The 21,755-nt window shown below is 47.7% G+C and overlaps 1 protein-coding gene across 1 annotated transcript in view; it reads left to right on the top strand.

The window, feature by feature from the left end:
- FER1L5 (fer-1 like family member 5) overlaps nucleotides 1–21,755 on the top strand; it is a 308,173-nt gene that overhangs the window by 157,078 nt on the left and 129,340 nt on the right. The window contains exons 22-23 of the mRNA XM_088443273.1: nucleotides 2,384–2,478; nucleotides 8,358–8,550. Coding sequence (XP_088299399.1) covers nucleotides 2,384–2,478; nucleotides 8,358–8,550 — 288 coding nt within the window. The remainder of the gene's footprint in view (nucleotides 1–2,383; nucleotides 2,479–8,357; nucleotides 8,551–21,755) is intronic.

The raw sequence follows: 21,755 nt of genomic DNA on the forward strand, positions 1-21,755 counted from the left end.
TTTAGTCATAACAAGAAGAGAAAAGAAAGAGAAACAGAAAAAATACACATCAACACAGCAATAATAGAGAAGACGTTTGTCACAACATTTCACATTGCCCACAAGGAAAGACATCCACCTCAGTCCACTTCACCTCCCTTGCTCCCTACAAATCGATTTGTAATGATTAGACTCTTTATACAGGAGCCAGGGGTACCAGATCACTGTGAAATCTTGATGACTATGTGGTAAAGGTAATATAAGATCATCCATAGACATATAATGGTCAAGCCGAGCACACCATTCTTTCATGTTGGGAATGGTAGCAGACCTCCAGTGCATCGGAATAACTGCTTTTGAGGCACTAAGTAATAATGTTGTTTTCTTATGTGTTTAACTCTGTTTTCTTTTCAGGATGCTTTAATGAAATGTTTGTGTAACATGGAGAAGCTTGTAGTGAGGGGTGTGTGTTGTTGAGAATGGAGAGTGCTAATGCGCAGACTCCAAGTTGATCCTCCAGGGAAGCTTCATTCCCTATTTCAAGATGGCCGCCAACATAAGTACTGTGCATGCACGGCATTATCTTGTTAATGTGTTTAGTGTCACAGTGGGAGAAAGTAGTATTCCACTTAGCTCCAGTTAGACCTTAATACAGCTGACCAAAACGCTGTTCCAGTATTCCTACACCGCTACCTGTGTCCGCATACACACACTGGCTGGTGAGCTGTATGTCACCCCGCCCTAATATAATAGTGTGTATAACAGTGAGTACAGCTTTTCCCATTATCCCTTCAATAAACCACTATAGTGGTTAAGTACTGTAACGGGGCTGTTCCTTGTCTCAGGGCATCCGCTGGCGTGTACAGAAACTCTGCTACATCATCAAAACTGTACACCCATATTTCCAACTGAAGGTATACACTTATAAATTACAGAAAAACAATACAGTGACAATGAGAGAAAAAGGAAAAATCATAGTAAAAAAAAAGGGAACAAAAAGACAAGAAAAGGAGGAAGGTATCCGACTGCAGACAAGGGATGTCTACGTAGTCCAGGAGGGCAGGAGTTCAAAGGAGCAGCTTGGCAGGATATATGTCTTAGAAGCAAACTGAAACCAGGGAAACCAAATTAACAGGTGAGACAATAAGATGCAGGCTGGAAACCAAAAGTCTACAAGAGGAGACGGTGAAGGAAGTGTCACTGTCAAAATGGCAATGTAAAGGAAATAGGGGGGCAAAGAATGGGGGTTAGAGGAAGACAAACTGGGTAGACACCGCAATCCTCCGGCCACAAAAAATCCAGGGAAGGAAAAACGCAGATGACAGGGGGGCCTTCATTCAGGTAATGGAACATGAAACCAGAACGAACAGCAGTATCCGGACAACCACCAATGCCACGTGATTGTACCGGAAACAATAACTAAAACACCCAGGCAGTCCACTTCCCATGGTAGCAGCTGCAGCAGGAGATCCAGCTTGCTTACAGCCTCAGCCGGGAGAAGATGTAGGCAAAGGTGAGTAGCAATTGGGGCATCACAGTCAGACCAGCACTTCGACCCAAGGCAGTGTTCCAGCAGAGAAGATTAAGGAGTGGTCACCGGAGTGTGCAGTTTTCTGCAGGTGCTGGCACAGCAGCAGTGGAGTATGGCCCAAATGGGAGAGCTCAGCGGATGGAGTCACCATGATGGAGCACTCAAGGAGGGTCTCCAGGCGCAACAGTCCCCAAGTTCTAGGCACCACAGGAGTGGACCAGCCCACGGAAGTAGGCACACTAGGAGAAATCCATCCACTTAGGCCCTGGAGAAACCTGTCAGATGACAGCTCCTCAAACAGGACCAGACTCCGGAGAAGATGTGCCACTCCATCTCCCACAGTATAGGCACCATAAGGGTCAGGGTAGTGTACAGAGTATAAGCACCACCAGTTTGGGGGCTAAAACTGTTCTGTGGGGCCGATATTACAGGATACAAACATAAATAGACGGAGGCAATCTTGGAAGCACCGCTCACCGGAAGTTCCATCTTTGATTTTTAAAGAAGGAATAGATTAATGCAGATGGCCTGGACAATCTGTAATGGCTTTGTGTATCTGGCTAAAGATGGGTCACATGAGTGGATGTGACAATTTGAGCATTGTTGCCAAGTCCCCTGGACTCATTGCTTTGTGATTTGACCAGGAGAATCCATGACCTTTAATATAATATGATTCATTATTTCTCAGGATGAAAAACTTTTGTGGCCAGTTCATTCCCTTTGGATCATCAGTAACAAACCAGATTTCTTAATATTCCTGTGTGTTATTTGTAGCTATGTGTCTGCCTGCAAAGTTTATTAGTGACATATAAATCAATTGTTTTTGCCATGAGCTGGTTATATTACTCATTTAATTTTTGTTCTTTCCACCAGAAAAGACATATTCAGTTCCTGCAGAGAGAGAGTTACCCTGGGAATTTGGACAAAAGCTGGAGACGTAGACTGCAAGAAGTGAAGGCACTGTCTGGGTAAAGCATGGGAACACAGTAGGGTCGTGTAGAGTGGAAAGCATATCGGCCCTAATAACATCCAAACTGCGTGTATAGAGACAAATTTAGATACTCTCCCCTTAAGCTGACTTGTATTCATCTATATGACCACATCTCTCTTGGTTTTGTGGCAGTCATCATTATCAGTACATGTACTGTATGATGTCTCTGCATAGCTCGCACTTCTGTCACTGCACACGTGACATGCCCAAGCTAACCTTTGACACAAGTGGAGATAGAAAGATCGAAAACACACAAAATCCATCTGCAAGACTGATTGTCAGTTCTTACTTATAATTATGACTTCTGGTTCCCAATGCACAATTTGCTACTTGGGTGTGTCATAGCACAAACAAGTAAGAATTAGCACAGAACATTCTAACATGGTATAAAGTAAATAACATTACATATATAAAGACACAACAAGATTGTTGCCTTTAACTAGCGCTTCAACGGTACAATGCTGCTTAAGAATCCCAATATTCCTACAAGCTGCTCCTCTCTTCAAAAATCCCGTTAGAAGAATTATCATAAAACACACCAACAAATACAAGAAAGGGCGCTATTAATAATTAAGACTTCCTACTTTGATCTTGGGTATTTGACTTTAATTATAATAATAATAATCACTCCTTTTTGAAAATAGAATAAAAAGTTCTTAATTCGTGATATACAAGGGTATCCCACAGGACTCGATATCTTCTTTATAATAAAAGCTCCATATGACTTCTTTCAGTAGAAGAAGACCCTCCAGATCTGAGGATACTCTCAATTGGTATTAAGGTCTTCTTAAGGGGTAACACTTAAAATTGTGCCGCACCAGGCAAATGCTTGGTGAGACAGGTGGACTGACTCTGTGGTCCAGGTGCTCGTATCGGCACATTCTCAGAGACGAGTTGTGTTCACTCTTTTGGTAAAATCTGTATAGTTTTAGAGAGAATTTATTGTGTGAATTTCAGAGAATCCTCTCCATTTGCCCACAATTTTAAGTGTTACCCCTTAAGAAGTCTTTATAAGAACGAAACGCGTTGGTTTACTTACTTGGCGCATATGTTGGGTTCCCACTGATGTGAATAATAGAAGTGTAAGGTGGGAAAACATTTGTATTATACCCACAAATGGTGCTATATTTTGCACAATCACCACAGTAAATATTATGGTATATACCTGAAAATATTTTATGAATCTTTTATGTTCTAATAAATATAGAAATATTACTATTGGTATATTGATTTATTTTTTGGGTGTCTTTTGGTGCGAGGGTTTGTTTGCTGCTGAAACCCAAAAGGAGAATTATATCGATGAAAGAAGTATTCTATTGGCCTGTATTCTCTGATACCGTTAAAGTCTCCAATAATACCAATTGAGAGTATCCTCAGATCTGGAGGGTCGTCTTCTACTGAAAGAAGTCATATGGAGCTTTTATTATAAAGAAGAAATCGAGTCCTGTGGGATACCCTTGTATATCATGAACTAAGAACTTTTTATTCTATTTTCAAAAAGGAATGATTATTATTATTATTATTATTATTATTATTATTATTATTATTAAAGTCAAATACCTAAGATCAAAGTAGGAGGTTGTAATTATTAATAGTGCCATTTCTTGTATTTTTTGGAACATTACATATAGATATATATAAGATATCACTGGACTATGAATTGCATCATAAATCAGATGATATTAATATATAAAGGGGCTGATTCTGAGTAGGACACTGCTGTGACCGCGTTAGCGTCTTTTGCATAGTCGTGTATGAGACTTTATGCTAATGCTAGTATCAGCCCTTCCACTGGTGTACAGCCGTGCGTCTAAATGCGGAAGGGATGGGGCTCCCACTTTGAGTAGATTCAGTGGCAACCACTGGAAGCACCATCGTGACTTGCAACAGCTCCATGCTAGATGGAGATTCTCCATCAGAGTTTGGCCTCCAATGTGAGCATTTCAGTGTCTGAGAGTCTTCCGTTCGCAACTGCGATTACGCACGCAATCGGCCGATTGTTGCATTCTGCGCATGCATATGTATCGCAGTGCGCGAACCAGCCACTGCGATCGGGACTGCGTGCCGTTTGTGGGTGGGGACGGGGTTGCTCGGGGAAACCCAGGCATGCCAGTGCGTTTCAACACCGTTGCAGGGGCATGCATAAATTAGCCACTGCGATGGCCTACGCAGCCTGAGGTCTCATAGCATGCGAAGTTAGCAATTTCTGCGTAAGGTCAGAGCTTGTGCAAGTGTGTGTGAGGCTGCAATGGTACTCGATTGTACCGATAGTTTTGCAGTCTTGCTATACATTACGGATGTGTGTAAGGTAAGGTGGGCTTCCCTATTTAGTGCTGTGACGGCATAGTGATCACAATGGATTAGCATACTAGTTGAACTGCGTGCGTAATCGCTATTGCATTCGCAGTTGCAATCTGTAATGAATCAGGCCCTGAGTTCACAACTAGTTCAGCGACAATTCCATAACATACCCACAAGACGGACCTGTGACTGGATGACCTCTACCTCCCACTCGGTCACGAATTAGTTTTCAATCCCACTGGATCTTTGGGTATTAGGGATTTCCTCTTAATGTCAGTAACTGCCTGTTACTGACTCCGTCCACTGCGCTGTAGAGGGGTAATGCGCTGCCACCACCAAACTTCTACCATCAGCATTTGGAACCGCTTCTTACGTACACCCAGGCTCCTACCACCGGCACCCGGAACCGCCACTGCTGCGTATGTGTCGACTAGCTGCGACCACACCTCCTGATTGATGTCGGCTGATACCGACTGATCCCTGGCAATGGACCAGGCTCTGCACGGTAGCTGGAAGAGGGCTTGAGCTTGGAGACACTGGGCTCAATCCAGAACAACCGGAGAAAGGAATGGCGTTTGGCGCATTTCTGTTGTCGCAGGATTCAGATGCAGTCGTCGTAAAGGCAAGATGTTTATTGCTCAGATAGTCTTAAAAAAGACTCCTCTCCTTGGGAGTATCACAACATATAGATGTTACAGCAGTTCATTCCTTCTTGATGTTCAAAAAGATACACATAGACAGGGCTCGCATGCCCTCTTTTTATCCCATTCTTACACACACTACACAGGGAGTAAATCCGCCAAGTCTTCCTTTTAACCAATCATGCTATCTCACAAAATATAAATAAGCACATCTTACATTTCACAGGAAATAATAAAATGTCCTTGTTCCCATCCAAAACGAGTTGGCTTTCTTAAAACACAATCTTATTTAGCATACAGTATAACTGTCTCTTAAATTGTAAATGTAACTCACAATTCAAAGGAGCTGGTAAAATACATTAATCTTTTCAAATACGAGGAACTATGCATAAAACCAGTTTGGGCTTTCCCAGTCTTAACAACTCCAGTTCTTAGGGACATTTTTCACAGAGATACACACAAGACCTCTGCAGTGCGTTTCAAAGAAAGCTTTGTAAACAGAGGGTTTGGCCACTAGGTGAGGATAATTAACATATCCTTCCTATGTCAGGATGGGAAGCAGTCGGGAAGCCTCACTGTCTAATCCCGGCAAGGGTTAAATGACAGGCATCGAGATCCTGACGCCTGTCATTAGGCCTATGCCTGGAGCCCGACACCTGGCTTACCGATAGAAGGTAAGACGGGCGCAGACAGCCGAGGGGGGGAAAGGTTAGGGGCTCCCGGGGGGGACTTAGGATTAGGCACCCCTCTGGGAGGTTAGGGTTAGGCTATGGGAAGGGGGGGTTAGGGTTAGGCTAGGGGAAGGGAGGTTAGGGTTAGGCTAGGGGAAGGGGGGGTTAGGGTTAGGCTAAGGGAAGGGGGGTTAGGGTTAGGCTAGGGGAAGGGAGGTTAGGGTTAGGCTAGGGGAAGGGGGAGTTAGGGTTAGGCTAGGGGAAGGGGGGGTTAGGGTTAGGCTAGGGGAAGGGGAGGTTAGGGTTAGGCTAGGGGAAGGGAGGTTAGGGTTAGGCTAGGGGAAGGGAGGTTAGGGTTAGGCTAGGGGAAGGGGGGGTTAGGGTTAGGCTAAGGGAAGGGGGGTTAGGGTTAGGCTAGGGGAAGGGGGGGTTAGGCTAGGGGAAGGGGGGGTTAGGGTTAGGCTAGGGGAAGGGGAGGTTAGGGTTAGTCTAGCGGAAGGGGGGGTTAGGGTTAGGCTAGGGGAAGGGGGGGTTAGGGTTAGGCTTTGGGAAGGGGGGGTTAAGGTTAGGCTAGGGGAAGGGAGGTTAGGGTTAGGCTAGGGGAAGGGGGGTTAGGCTATGGGAAGGGGGGTTAGGGTTAGGCTAGGGGAAGGGGGGGTTAGGGTTAGGCTAGGGGAAGAGAGGTTAGGGTTAGGCTAGGGGAAGGGGGGTTAGGGTTAGGATAGGGGAAGGGGGGTTAGGGTTAGGCTAGGGGAAGGGGAGGTTAGGGTTAGGCTAGGGGAAGGGGAGGTTAGGGTTAGGCTAGGGGAAGGGGGGGTTAGGGTTAGGCTAGGGGAAGGGAGGTTAGGGTTAGGCATGGGGAAGGGGGGTTAGGCTAGGGGAAGGGGGGGTTAGGGTTAGGCTAGGGGAAGGGGGGTTAGGGTTAGGCTAGGGGAAGGGGGAGTTAGGGTTAGGCTAGGGGAAGGGGGGTTAGGGTTAGGCTAGGGGAAGGGGGGTTAGGGTTAGGCACCCCCAACCCCCTGGAAGACTTAGGTTTAGGCAGCGGGGAAGAGGGAGTTAGGTTTAGGCACTTAGAGGGGGGTTAGGGTTGGGTACTGGGGGGGGAGGTTAGGTTTAGGCACCCCTAAGGGAGGGTTATAGTTAGGGGGGGAGAGGGATAGGGGTACTTACCTTTTTTAGCTGTCGGGATCTTCACCCCTGCCGGGCCTCCAATGTCAAGATTTGAACCGCACACCATGCGGCCGATGGTAAATCATACCGATCCCGTCAGGATGGCAATTCCTATTGCAATAAAATACTCTTAAACCAGTCCTATAAGTGCATAGTCTATACGTTTAAACACGTTCCTCCAATTCCACAACTGCGCACAGCTCCATAAATACAACATGATAAAATACATTATTACCTATACATTTACAGTACATGAAGCCCTGCGCCTGAAGGTACTTTTAAAAATGACACCGCAGCACAAGGGTTAACCCCTACAGTGCCACGGCGGCCATTTTACACACTTGTGGCTGGTCTATGGCCACAGGACCATCTTAACGCATCTGAATAGCCACCTCCCAGTCAACGCACGGAAAGTCCCAGAACACATGTCTGAGACCATGCATCTCAAGCTCTACCGCGCCTCTGTGCGTACACACCATGGGATGCATGTGATATGCGACTTTGTAGTGAATTAGATGCATGCGCAGATGAGAAACATCGACCTTTTGCTCCAATATTGGCATTGCATGCAACTCAGAGTCAGACCCTCTGTGTGTAAGATCTGACACAACAAACAGCATAATAAAGACAACATTATTTATTGTGAGATACATCAAGAAATATCTCCCTCACATAAAAGTCTAAACAATATAAAAGTGATAGCCCACAGGGAAACAGTCATTTAGGCAGGTAAATAAAGATGTCCTGAAGCCAAGAGACTAGACCACGGAATCCACCAGGAAATACTGTAGTACCAACCAGGACTAGAAGACCACTAGGTTGAAGCAGTCTCCAGGAAATATGACCAAAATGATCTGCCCAGGAAGACCAGACGCAGACAGAATATATAGTGTCCTTGTTTGAAGGAGCAGCTGCAGGTGTGAATACGCTGCTTAAACTCCTGCCATGCTGGAAAGAACACCAGACAGACAGCAGGGTCCTGACACTGTATCCCTCGACAGGGTTGGAGAAAGGGATTTAATAATCAACACAAAAATTCCTTTTTCTAAGCTATGTTGTTTTCTAACCCCCAGATGGACATGTTCTGCCCTGGAGAGCAGCTGCAGCAGCTCCACTCTGGACCATGAGCTGAAATCAGTGCGCCAGCTCTTCTTACAAGACATGGTGCACTCCATTGAAGGCCTTTTGGGTAAAATGAACCCAGGGTTTGAGCTGCTCACTCAGCTGGACGATTGGCTGCAAAGACTGACTGAAATAACCTATGAGGTAAGTTGAGGTATAGCTATAAATGTTAGCATGTTATAGTTTTTATATTCATTATTTTATTTAGAACACCCATATGTGTAGTGCATGTGTTCACGTCATCACTTACTGCTGATTATAAGTAGTACTGTAGTATTTGCAATCTCTGGGTCAAACCTGTTTACATATCCCAGTTGTAAGACTCCCATGTCAGGCTTGCTGTGTCTCTTGGAGCCATTGGAGACACCATGATGGGGTGATTGAGTAGCTAATCATTGACTAAACAGTTTTTTGTTTGGAATAACACATGGAGGAGGTCACACAATCTATTGCATAAATAGATAATTTAACCAGCCAGCACAAGTATATTTACGAGCATGAAAGATATATAGGGCTGCATAATGTATGACAATCCAAGATGCTGCTAAAGATGTTGAATTAGCTTAGCTCCTATTTTGGGATTTGTGCTACGTAAAATGTATGCACTATCCAGCTAACCCATATGAATACCGTTTAGTTGCTATTTAGCGCTGCAAGTCGCTTAAGAAAGAATTACTTTCCAGTCCAATCGTATGGTTCCAAAGCACAAAAAGTTATTTATGTAAAAAGGGGTAACACGAAGTAAGAGTTAACAATTAGAGTAAAAAGCAATAAAATAGCACATCCGATACATACGCGTGCGCACTGGTCCCAGTATACAGTCATCAATCCAGAAGTCTGCGGTCGCAAAGAAGATGTGTGTACACTGGGTTCAGGACACAAGCCTATATACCTTACAGGTTTCAGAGTTAACAAAGGGACAAATTGACAGGTTCTCATTGGTTCTTGCCTCTGGTCAATCTAGTTATTGGTCAGTTCATACGGTGTCATCAGGGGCATGGCTTAGTCTTCCAACAGTCACATTGTGTAGCTTCCCACCGAACAACTGGTTAATACTGGCTACAACACTGAATACAAGTAATGACATTCTATTCAATAACTCCCTATCATCCATAACTAGCGGACGCATGATGTGACTTCTTTGCCGATAGAAACGGATGTCTGCAAATAAACAGGGATTTAGTATGATACCAAACATGACATGTCCACTGTATTCTGAACCTTAGATCTCTTTTAAGTACATATTACATCGTAATTATCAGCTAACAAATACCTTTAATAACTCTGATTATTACCTATAATGTGTGGGAACCATTTTATATGTATGCGTTCACATATGTGCGTCTGTGTATTGAAATAGCAAATGTGCGTCTATGTGTATGTACGTGAATATATACATTTGTAAGTATGTGAATCTTCATATGAGTCTGTGTGTATGTATGTATATATATGTGTGTGTTATGTGCGTCAGTGTATGTGTGTTGTGAATTCGCATTTGTGTGCATTGGATTGCACTGACGCAAAGTACCATCCTAGTAACACGTCATCAGACTATAGACGACTATATCGTCAGATAATAATTGTAAAGCGATCGTATCCAATTATTTGACTTTGACACCCAACACAGTGGACTGTTTAAAAGACAAGTTTCACTGTCACTCCTCTCCTATCATAAAATAAAGTGGTTTAGCTGGCACGAACATAGTACAAATGAAGTGGTGGATTCTGCTTATCCATCTGGTCAATCTAGTGGCCTTACACTAAAAGGTTATGTCCTGTCCCCCAATTTACCTTTTCCTCTCTGTCCTGTTTTATGTTTTCCTTTAACTCTTATTCTGTACACTTGTTTCAATTTTCAAAACCAATCAAAACTAATTATAAAAACAAATAATGACAAGTGTACCGCAGTCCATCATGCTTCATGTGGTCGCCCCAATTACCAGATTCCATATTTTATGGCATTTCCGTTGATTTTATGGATTCCAAAATGCTATACTTGAAAGCAGAGCCGGCCCTAGGCATATGCAGTATAGGCAAATGCCTAGGAGCATCTGGGAAAGTTTAGGGGAAACTGGGCAGGCTGTATATCTAAGCTTCACTGTACCAGCTCCAGATTTCAGAAGTCTCGGCTGGCAGTGGCTGTCCTCCGATGGGCTGTACAAGCTTTCTGGCACTGCTGCACCGTTGCCTGTCATATTATATGACAGGGAGCAGCAGCAGCAACAGTAGCAGAAAGCCTGAACAGTCAGTGCCAATCATACACTAGTGGAATTAATTCTGGACACTTTTAGGAAATTTTTTAAATTTTGCGTTTAGTCATTATTTTTACATTATAATCACTTACAATTTATATTCCAATCGAAAATATATGTGAGTATAATCATTACTATTCATTTCTACTTCAGGGTCCATAGGGTATCCACAGGATACCTTGGGGTATATGTGTGACGTCAGTCGCAGGGCACCAAAGAGTTAAGCTTTCAGCCTCCCAGGATGCACTAGGTCCCCCTCCTATACCCCGCCCCCGGGCCAAGGCACCTCAGTTTAGTTTGGTGCCCGGCCGGCGTCGGGTGCACCTGTCGGAGTGGGGGCTAGAAGAGCACCTGAAGCTTTCTTCAGTGCAGCTGTGGCTGCACATCTGGATGTACAGCATGGACAGTCAGTCCTGACGTCCATGCTGTCTTCCCTACACCCCCGCGGGTACCAGAACGCCGGTACCGATCCGGGGATGCTGGTGAGCATCTGGGGTCACAGCTAGCGGTGACCCCAGATGTTCCGGACCATGGCCGGATCCAAGGGGGACAAAGGTAAGCAGCGGGGTCCCGCGGTGGGTCCCCGCTGGTCACATGGTCCTAAGTCCCCAGGCAGGGGGCTCCCTGGGGACTGGCTGCAGCGTGGAGCCAGGTACTGAACCTGCGCTTTCCACTACCCCCTGGGACAGCGGACCGCAGCAGAGCGGTAGCGCTGCGGCGTCCCAGGGGTTAAATGCATGCCAGGGGAGCGCGCCTTCCCTGTCTCACAGCCGGCGCCTCCCCCGCTGCACACAGCCCTCTCTGCACTGTGCTGACTGGTCCTGTGTCAGCGCTCCTCCCCCAGGCCAGCTTCTCTCTGCTCCTCGGCGGCCATCTTCTCTGCAACGCATGGTGAACGCTGCTGGAAGTCTGGAAGGAAGCATCGTGGTCTGGGTCCCCCCGCATACCTCTCCTCCGCTGTGGCTCAGGTCTGTGTATGCAGCGCTGTGTCCTACCAGGCCCTGTGTCTGTGTAGTTGAGTGATCAGCGCTGTTAGTGCAGGAATTGTTATTTCTCTGCATTGTATGTGACTGTGCTAGCGCTGCCTGTAACTTTTCTTCTCTAAACTGTCAGCTTTATTACTGTCCCTGTTTTTTCTGCTAAAGCCCTTGCGGTGCGGTGCTGCAGGGTGGTCTCTCGCCTATTTAATAATTAATTGGTGAGAGAGGTCACATACGTGGTGCCATCATGTCTGAAAGTGATTTTCCCCTCCGGCTACAGTGTACCACGTGCAAAGTACCGTTAGCGGAGGGGGAGGGTAGCGCGGAGGGCCTTTGCCGGCAGTGTTTGTCCATGGCGCGGCCTATTACGGTTACAGCACCGGTACAGGAGTCGCCCTGGGCTTGTTTCGCTCAGGCGTTAACAGCTTTAGTGGGCCAGTTAGCTCCGCAGCCCGCGTTTACTCCGATGGGTTTGTCCCAGCAGTCTGTGGTGTCGTCACCCATGCAGGGGTTCCCACGACAATTGGTGGTACCCCACAGTCTCCCTATTTCCCCGCTCCCGGGTTCTCAGGAGCCAGCGTGGGTTAACTCCCTGACGAGTTCTGTACAGCACTTGTCGGATGTGTTGCAAGGGGAGTCTGTGATGCGGCCTCATAAAAGGCGGGTGGCGTCTCTGTCCGCTCCTTATGAGGATGACGAAGGGACGTCTGATGATGGGGAGATTCTGGATCCTTACGATCAGGAACCTCTCCATACTAAGGACGCTGATGGCGGTCCGCACAGCCTTGGTGATTGAGGACGAAGTTCCCCCAGCGGCTAAATCTAAGTATGCCTTTTTCAAAGATGTGAAGGGCGATGCCACAGTCTTTCCTCTTTCGGGTCAGTTGGTGGACCATTTAGAGGAGGCGTGGAAACAACCTGGCAAAAGATACCAGCCGCAGAGACGCCTGGCGGTGGCTTATCCGTTCGCGGATAATTATTTTGCTAAGTGGGAATCCCCTTCACAGGTGGATTCTCACGTGACCCGTCTTGTCCGTAGTGCCACATTGCCGATGCCATCCATGTCCTCCCTTAAGGATGCTACGGACCGCAAGGTAGAAATCTGCCTGAAGTCCGCTTATTCCCTTGCAGGGGGGGCAGCACGGCCGGCTATGGCCATTTGCTGGGTTGCCAGAGCGATGGAGCGCTGGGCGGATTCATTAGAGGCTTCTTTTGAATCCGACTGTCCGGCCGAACAGGCGGAGTTGATTGGCAATCTCCGTGATTCGGCCACCTACATCAACGAGGCGGCTCTAGACATTAGTACTCTGGTGTCTAGAATTTCTTCAGCAGCGGTAGCTGCTCGTCGCACCTTGTGGCTGTGATCCTGGAAGGCGGACGCAGATTCCAAGAAAGGTCTGCAAGCGTTGCCGTTTACCGGAGAAGTTCTCTTCGGTGGGGATCTGGATAAGATTGTGGCCACGCTGGCGGCAGCCAAATCTGCTTGTCTCCCGTCGGCCGCTGCTCCTTCTGGTTCTGGACCATCGTCCTTTCGGTCATCTAGGGCCCAGGGCAGGCCCAAACCACAGTCGTTTCCTCGACAGGCTGGCCCTAAGAAATCGGTCAAGCCCCGGAAACAGGCATGGAGTACCAGACGTCCGGCCCCCAAGCCAGATGACAAGCCTGCGGCCTGACGGTCCGGGTCTCCCCTTGGGGGATCCCAGGGTGGGAGGCCGCCTGCTGCAGTTCTCCCGGTGTTGGTCGTTCACTACGACAGACACTTGGGTTCTGGAGGTGGTCTCCCACGGGTACGCCCTCTCCTTCCGGCACAGACCCCCGGCTCGATCTTCACCACGGGTCTACCATCAGACCGGAACAAGGCTACGGAGCTGCGGAAGGTATTGCACACTATGCTCCAGGCTGGAGTTATAGTGCCTGTTCCATTCTCCCAGAGGGGCCAGGGTTTCTATTCAAATCTATTTTTGGTACAGAAACCAAATGGGTCATATCGTCCGATTCTCAACCTCAAAGCACTCAACAAGTCTTTGCGGGTCCCGAAGTTTCGGATGGAGACCCTACGGTCCATCATTCTGGCGCTGGAACCTGGGGACTACATGGTGTCATTGGACATACAGGACGCTTACCTGCATGTCCCTATTCTGTTGCGCCATCAAGAGTTCCTTCGGTTTGCAATCCGCAGCGACCACTTCCAGTTTCGGGCGTTACCTTTTGGCCTGGCGACAACACCACGTGTTTTTCACCAAGGTGATGGCGGTCATGGCGGCTTCTCTGCGGCTGCAAGGAGTCCGCATGTTGCCGCACTTGGACGACCTGTTATTGGTGGCAGGATCTCCAGAGCTCCTGTTACACCACTTGGACCTGACCATTGCACTGCTGCAACGGCACGGCTGGCTAATCAACTGGCAGAAGTCCACTCTAATCCCGTCTCGGAGGATTCTGCATCTTGGAGCCTTATTGGACTCGGGACAGCAAAGGATCTTCGTGACGGAGGACAAGATCTCTGCTTTACAGTCAAGGGTGCGCAGTTGTCTGCGCAGCCGCCGGGTGTCCTTACACTCGGTGATGAGGTTACTGGGCTCCATGGTGTCGGTGTTCGACATGGTGGAATACGCCCAGTTTCACTCCAGACCTCTGCAGCACCTGATCCTGTCCAAGTGGAACGGGCTGCCTCAGTCTCTGAAGTTCCAGACGATTGTGCTCACCCCGGAGGTTCGCCTGTCCCTTGCGTGGTGGTTAAAGATGACCCACCTCAACAAGGGACGTCCGTTCTGGGTTCCAAATTGGGTCCTGTTGACAACGGACGCCAGTCTTCGGGGCTGGGGAGCAGTTTCGGGTCCACACTTGTTCCAGGGCAGGTGGACGCCGACAGAAGCGGAGCTTCCAATAAATATCTTGGAACTCCGTGCGGTCTTCAATGCTCTCCTGCAGGCACAGCGGTTTCTCCAGGGTCACCCGGTGCAGGTCCAGTCGGACAATGCTACCACCGTGGCCTACATAAACAGGCAAGGAGGAACTCGCAGTCGGGCGGCTCTCGTAGAGGTCTCTCGGATCCTGGTTTGGGCGGAGCGCAATCTTCCGGCCATATCAGCGGTCTTCATCCCGGGAGTGCTAAATTGGGAGGCGGACTTTCTAAGTCGCCAGGACGTTCATCCAGGGGAATGGTCCCTGCACCCGGACGTTTTTCAACTACTGGTGGACAGGTGGGGTCTTCCAGAAATCGACCTCATGGCGTCCCGGCACAACAACAAGTTGCCGGTGTACGGGTCTCGCACAAGAGACGAAGGGGCGTCTCTGGTGGATGCTCTGTCCGTCCGGTGGACGTTCAGGTTCGCATACCTGTTCCCTCCGGTCTCCCTTCTTCCACGGGTAATCCGGAAATTCAAACAGGAAGGAGGGACGCTCCTGTTGATAGCTCCCGCGTGGCCCAGACGGCACTGGTTCTCAGACCTTCAGGGTCTGTCCGTGGACAGTCCTCTGCGGTTGCCGCTACGACCGGACCTTCTGTCTCAGGGTCCTTGTCTTCACCCGGACCTGACTCGGCTGTCTTTGACGGCGTGGCTGTTGAGACCGCCATGCTGAGGTCCCGGGGGTTTTCCAGCTCTGTGGTGCGTACCATGTTACGAGCTCGGAGACCGTCTTCCGCGAGGATATACCATCGCGTGTGGCATACGTTCTTCCAGTGGTGTCGACCGAGAGGTTATGCACCGCGGGAGTTTCGTCTGTCTCGGATTCTCGCCTTCCTGCAAGCGGGGCTAGATCATGGGCTTCGCCTTGCTTCTTTGAAGGTACAGGTTTCGGCCCTATCTGTCTGGTTTCACCGTAGGATTGCTACAATCCCGGATGTGCGCACCTTTATGCAAGGTGTTCTCCGTATTCAGCCGCCCTTTGTTCCACCTGTGGCGCCTTGGGATTTGGCTGTGGTCCTGAGGGCTCTCCAAGGACCGCCGTTTGAACCACTGGGCTCAGTGGATATTAAATGGCTAACAGCTAAGACTGTTTTCCTTCTGGCCATTGCTTCGGCCAGACGTGTTTCTGAGTTAGGGGCTCTTTCTTGTAGACCCCCTTTCTTGGTTTTTCATGGGAACAGGGCAGTGCTCCGCACTCGGCCCGAGTTTCTTCCCAAAGTTGTTTCCCAGTTTCATGTTAACGAGGAAATAGTTGTTCCGGCCTTTAACTCACCGGGTCTTTCCGTGGGTGAGGCCTCTTTGGATGTTGTGCGGGCCTTAAGGACTTATGTTGACCGCACTTCTTCGTTTAGGAAGTCGGACGCTTTGTTTGTCCTCTATGGCTTCTGTAAAAAGGGTTGGCCTGCTTCAAAGCAAACTTTGGCAGCCTGGATCCGTATGGCTATTTCTGAAGCTTATCTTCATGAAGGCCTACTGGTCCCTCCTTCTCTGAAGGCTCATTCCACTAGGTCTGTGGGTCCTTCGTGGGCAGCTCGACGTGGTGCCTCGGCAGTTCAGATCTGCAAGGCTGCTACGTGGTCTTCTGTCCATACCTTCGTGAGGTATTACAGGTTTGACACCTTCGCCTCTCAGGATGCTTCCTTCGGGCGGCGGATTCTCCTTTCTGCACAGGAGCGTCCCCACCCTTAAAGGATACTGCTTTGGGACATCCCCAAGGTATCCTGTGGATACCCTATGGACCCTGAAGTAGAAAATATGAGATATGGTAAGAACTTACCCATGTTATCTCTATTTCTACGAAGTCCATAGGGTTCCACAGGACTCCCGCCCTGTCGCACCTGTGCTGCAGATGGGCTTTGCTCTGGTCACCGGTTTTCCGTCTCCCTCTGGTGAGAATGTGATTCTTGTATGTGTCCAGATCTTTGTTCTCTCTCTTCCTTCTCCTCCTTTGGCCTATGGCTTGGTAACTAACTGAGGTGCCTTGGCCCGGGGGCGGGGTATAGGAGGGGGACCTAGTGCATCCTGGGAGGCTGAAAGCTTAACTCTTTGGTGCCCAGCGACTGACGTCACACCTATACCCCAAGGTATCCTGTGGAACCCTATGGACTTCGTAGAAATAGAGATAACAAGGGTAAGTTCTTACCATATCTCATATTTTTTAAGTTGTCATTTGTCAAATTTCCAGTGAAAAATTCAGTAAAACCACAGTTTTACAGGTATGCTTTTATTATTGAAAAAAAATATGCAATTTCAGCAATACACAAAATGAATATTTTGTTGGATATCCTCTGTTTTTAAGAACATCTTCGATTTGTCAAGGCATCGAGTGAACCAGACATCCCAGATCTTAAGGTGAAATCACGTGGTACCAGGCATGGATTATGGCTTCGATCAGCTCTCTCTTGTTACTTGGATTTTTTCATGATACCATCACTTTAAGCCTTGACCAAAGATTTTCTATCGGATTTAAATCCAGACTATTTCCTGGCCAAGGCAAGACAGTGATTTGGTGATCACCGAACCACTTCATGGAACTGTTGGCGGTGTGGCATGGCGCTCCATCCTGCTGAAAGATACACTTATGTGGGTCACCTTCGAACAAATCCTTGATTGTGGGCAACAGTTTCGCCTCCAGCACTGTTTCTTGATACTTACACCTGACTTTGTTGCCCCACCACCCAACCACTTCGCAATTTCTTCATAGGTATACCCTTCCTCACGAAGCGTCATGGCTTTGCCTCTCTTCCCAGGTGACCAATCAACACGTTTCGAGGTATTCAGAGCCATTTTAGTCGTTAGTCACACTTTGACCAGAGCTGCAACTAGCTTTGAGGATTGAATGTATAGGCTGCCACAGTCTGGATGAATTGAGTGCTGAACAAAGCACATGAGTCTGCATGGATGCTGTGTGGGACCTGCTCCCGGATCCTGTCAGCATGCTGCCTGCTGTGACCTGCATCTTCCCCACTGACAGTGGCTGGTAAGTGTATTCCAAAACCTTCTCTCTCTCTCTTTTCTTTCTCCCACTCTATCTCTCCATCCCTTTCTCTCTGTTTCCTCTTTCTCTCTTAAAAATCATGTTAAAATATTAAGTAGAAACATTATAGATTAAAATAAAAACATTAAAGTATTGATTTGGTATAGCAGAATATGAATTTTCTGCATAAATATCAAATAAAACTTTTCTTATTGAAAGTGTCCAGAATTCCACTACTGTACAGCTCCTGCAACTTCCATCAATGTGTCATTCACAGCAGAGAGCGCATTGAGGAGGGAATACAGCAAAGAGGACGTAAATTATGAATGCTAGTTACAGAGATAGGTTTGCTGACTGGATTGCTGGAGACACAAGGGGGAGATTTTTGATGGCTGGAGACACAAGGGGAGGAGATTTGATGGATGGAGACACTAACACCCTCTGTCTCCCAAGTCACACACTGTCACAAAGCCATGCCCATTCGGTGTTGGGCACCAGCCACAATCTTGCCTGGGGCATCAAATTGGTCAGGGCCAGCTCTGCTTGAAAGCAAAGAACTGTGGAATAGGAAACACATAACAGACATGGAAGTTTGCTTCTGGAAATGCACCATTCAGAATTAGGTTTCTAATTAAAAAAATCCTTGACACATCTGCTTTAGAAAGTTTGCCAGGTATATTAAGGCTAAACTTTTTTTAATGGATAAGTGCAGCAAAATATTTGCATGACACTGTTCAGAATATTATTGTCAAAGAAACCTATTACATTTTAAAAAAAAGTGTAATATATATTATATAATCAGTTAAAGTGCTAGTCTAGCAAAGGCACAGTCAGATCCCTGCCTTCCCATCACCCCTGCCCCCGTCCTTACCCTGGAAGGGGAAGAGGGTAAGAGGGGGGCAGGCTAGACAGAGATAAAAGTGAGAGAGACAAACACGGGGATAAGGGAAAGGATAGACAAAGGTAAGAGAGACATACATAAAGTGAGATGTGGGGATGGGGACAAAGATGAATGGGAGAGACAGACAGGTGAAAGAGCGCAGATGAGAGAGACAGATGGGGAGGAGGGGGGAGAGTTGAGAAGGTGGGGGAAAACAGAGGAGAAAAAAACCCTGCAGCGCTGGCACAATAGCTAGCGACCTGGTGAATTACAGGTCCAAAATACTCATATATTAATATTTCAAATAAATAAATAAAGATTTATATAAAATAAAATTAACTGTGACAGCAATATTGACCAGATCGAGCCAAATTGTCTAGTTAGGTGGTATCAAGAATTGTATCTGTGACCGGACGCCTTTCGTCTAGGCTGGCCCTGGTCACGGGTTAACGCTTTCGGACTCCCACTCACCGTCAGTGACCGCCTGTCACTGACTCCACCCACTGCGCTGCGGGCGTGTAACGATGCTGCCGCAACCAAATTCTGCCATCGGCGTTTGGAACTGCTTTTTATGTACAATCACGCTCCTCCCTCGGCACCTGGAACCGCTTCTGCTTGCGTATGCGTTAGACTAGCTGCGGCCACACCCCCTGATTGGTGTCGGCTGATTCCTCCTGATCCCTCGCAATGGACCAAGGGCCTGATTCAGACCCGCTCGCGAGCACTGAGCGCTCGCAAGCAGGTCGATGGTGCCCTAGTGCGCATGCGCACGACGGAGGGAGCTCCATCGTGCGCATGCGCGAGACCCGCATAGTGACGGGCAAGCCATCGCTATGGGTCTCGCACCAAAGGGGGCGTGCTGTCGATGGTGAGTGACAGCACGCCCCCTTTGGTGGGTGTGCCGGGGGCGTTGCTGTCCAGACGGAGGCGTTCCCATGGGAAAGCCTACCAACTGGGGCCGGCCCCACTGACATCACTAGTGATGTCAGTGGGAGTGCTTTTGGCTCTGATAGAGCCAAAAGCACTCCTGGGCTTGCGGCAGCGAGACCCTACCGCAGGGTCTCGTTGCAAGCCCGATGGTCGCGATGGTCAAGACCATCTCGACCATCTTTTTGGCCACTCGCATAAGCTGTGGGTGGTCACGCACAGCTCCAATTTTAGGTAGGAGGGCCCTGATTCAGAGTGAGCACTCTTGTCAGAGCATCCGGCTCTGAATCAGGCCCCAAGTCTGCACGGTAGCTTGGCAGAGGGCTTGAACTTGGAGACGCGGAGCTCTTACCCAGAACAGCCGGAGAACGGAATAGCGTTGGCGCAGTTCTTTTGGTCGCAGGATTGAGGCAATTGAAGTAAAGGCAAACGGTGTTTATTTGCTCAATGTCTCAAAGAAGGCCCTCCCTTCCGTCTGAAGGGGAATATCACACAGAAATCAAACAGCAATTCTCCACAAAGGATTTTCAAAGATGTACCACACAAGAGAGGCTCACAGGCCCTGTATATATAGTCAGAGCAGATAATACAGCATGGTGAAATCCACCCATAGTTGGTCTTGTAACCCAATCAGACCATCTATCCCAAAAGTAATTACAACTCACATTCCACAGGAACTGGTCATTTACTTTCATCCTTTGATACATTTATCACACAGTGACAAAATATCTATGTAGGATGACCAGCAATAATATTCGCTTTGGTCTTCCTGCAATAATCTTGAAAAAACAAACACTTCTCTCCCCCAGAAGTGCACACACACAGGAGATAGTCTCAGGCCATCTGACTCTCTTCACACCATTACACAGAGACCTTCCAGCCAGGTCTAATCTGGAATGCACTTCAAAGAAAGCTTTGTTACACAATGGGTTTGACCACTAGCATAGGTCAGGACAATTAACATATCACTTCCTATGTCAGGAGGTGAGAATGTCTCATAACCATTTGACTTAAATGTTACAGCCTTCTAAAACAAAACAACTTATACATTCGTTATAAGTACATTTTCTCTACAAAATATACATTTAAACCATATAGTGCATAGCCTATTAAATATACGTTGCTTCATGCACTAATGCATTGCAGATCAGCTGCAGTGCATTACAGCAATACATATATACTTTAATACAGTTTATTATAAACCATGTGCAGTGTGCTTTTACACTGTCCTTTTAAAAATGGCGCAATGGCATGAGGGTTAATCCTCTCAATGCCTTGGCAGCCATTTTAATCACGTGTGGTCGGCCTCCGGCCACAGTATTCTTGACAAAATATTCTAGGGATAAAACATCCAATGAAAGAATAGCCTTACTAATTCAATAGGATTGAAGTCAGCATTTACAGAACAAGATTAATCCCTCTGGTCTGGTCATGCTACAATAAAAGCCGATATGAAAGGCTCAGCACTCCATCTACAGTATACTAGCATCTGGCTCCACATGTATTTCAAAGCTAAATCCACCTGCCACGATATTTAAATAATACAGTGTACAGTATGCTGTCCAATTATATAAAAGCATTAAATATACACTCACTCATTGGGCCTGATTCAGAGATGTACGCTAATGCCATCGCAGCAGCAATCCCTTACGCACCTGCTGTGCGAACATATGCAAATGTTGCATATGCTGAGGAATGTATTGAGACGCCCACTTGTGGCTTTTACAAAGACTCAGTATCGGTTGCAGATCCTTCGATAATCGGACTTCTGAGTGACATGGGGATCCCGGCGATCAGAATATTGACGCCGGCATCCCGACCAGGTTAGAATCCCAACGCCTCCAGGTAAGTAAGCCTAACCTAACTGCTAACCCTAACCCTCCCTCCCCACAGCCTAAACCTAACCCCCCCCCTAGTGCCTAAACCTAACCTTCCCTTCCTGCAGTCTAAACCTAACCTCCCACCCAGTGCCTAAACCTAACCCTCCCTCCCTGCAGCCTAACCCTAACCCTCCCCCTAGTGCCTAACCCCTGACTCTAACCCTCCCCTAACCCCAGTATTTACCTTCGGGATGCCGGCGCGGGTATTCTGATAAGTGTCGGGGTTCCGGCGTCGCCATTCTGAACGCCAGAATCCCCACTGTCGGGATTCTGAATGCATCCTCTTCTGAGTAGCCATATTGTCACACAGAATACCTGTGTGTCCTACGCCGGAGCCACTTTCACTGCATATGGGATCGCAGACGCAGTCTGTGACACACCCTGAAAACAGGTGCGTTACACATGCGTTCTTTGCTGCCACTCCGCGTTGTCTCCCCCAAATGCTCCCTGACTGCCAATAACACTGGGAGTAAATAGTCACTGCTTGGTAATGTGCCTTAGTGCATGCTCAGTGCGACTTAGATGCATGCTTCGATTACCGATAGTG

This window comes from Taudactylus pleione, unplaced genomic scaffold (genome assembly GCF_031769625.1).
Source record: "Taudactylus pleione unplaced genomic scaffold, aTauple2 ptg000329l, whole genome shotgun sequence".
Taxonomy (NCBI): Eukaryota; Metazoa; Chordata; class Amphibia; order Anura; family Myobatrachidae; genus Taudactylus; species Taudactylus pleione.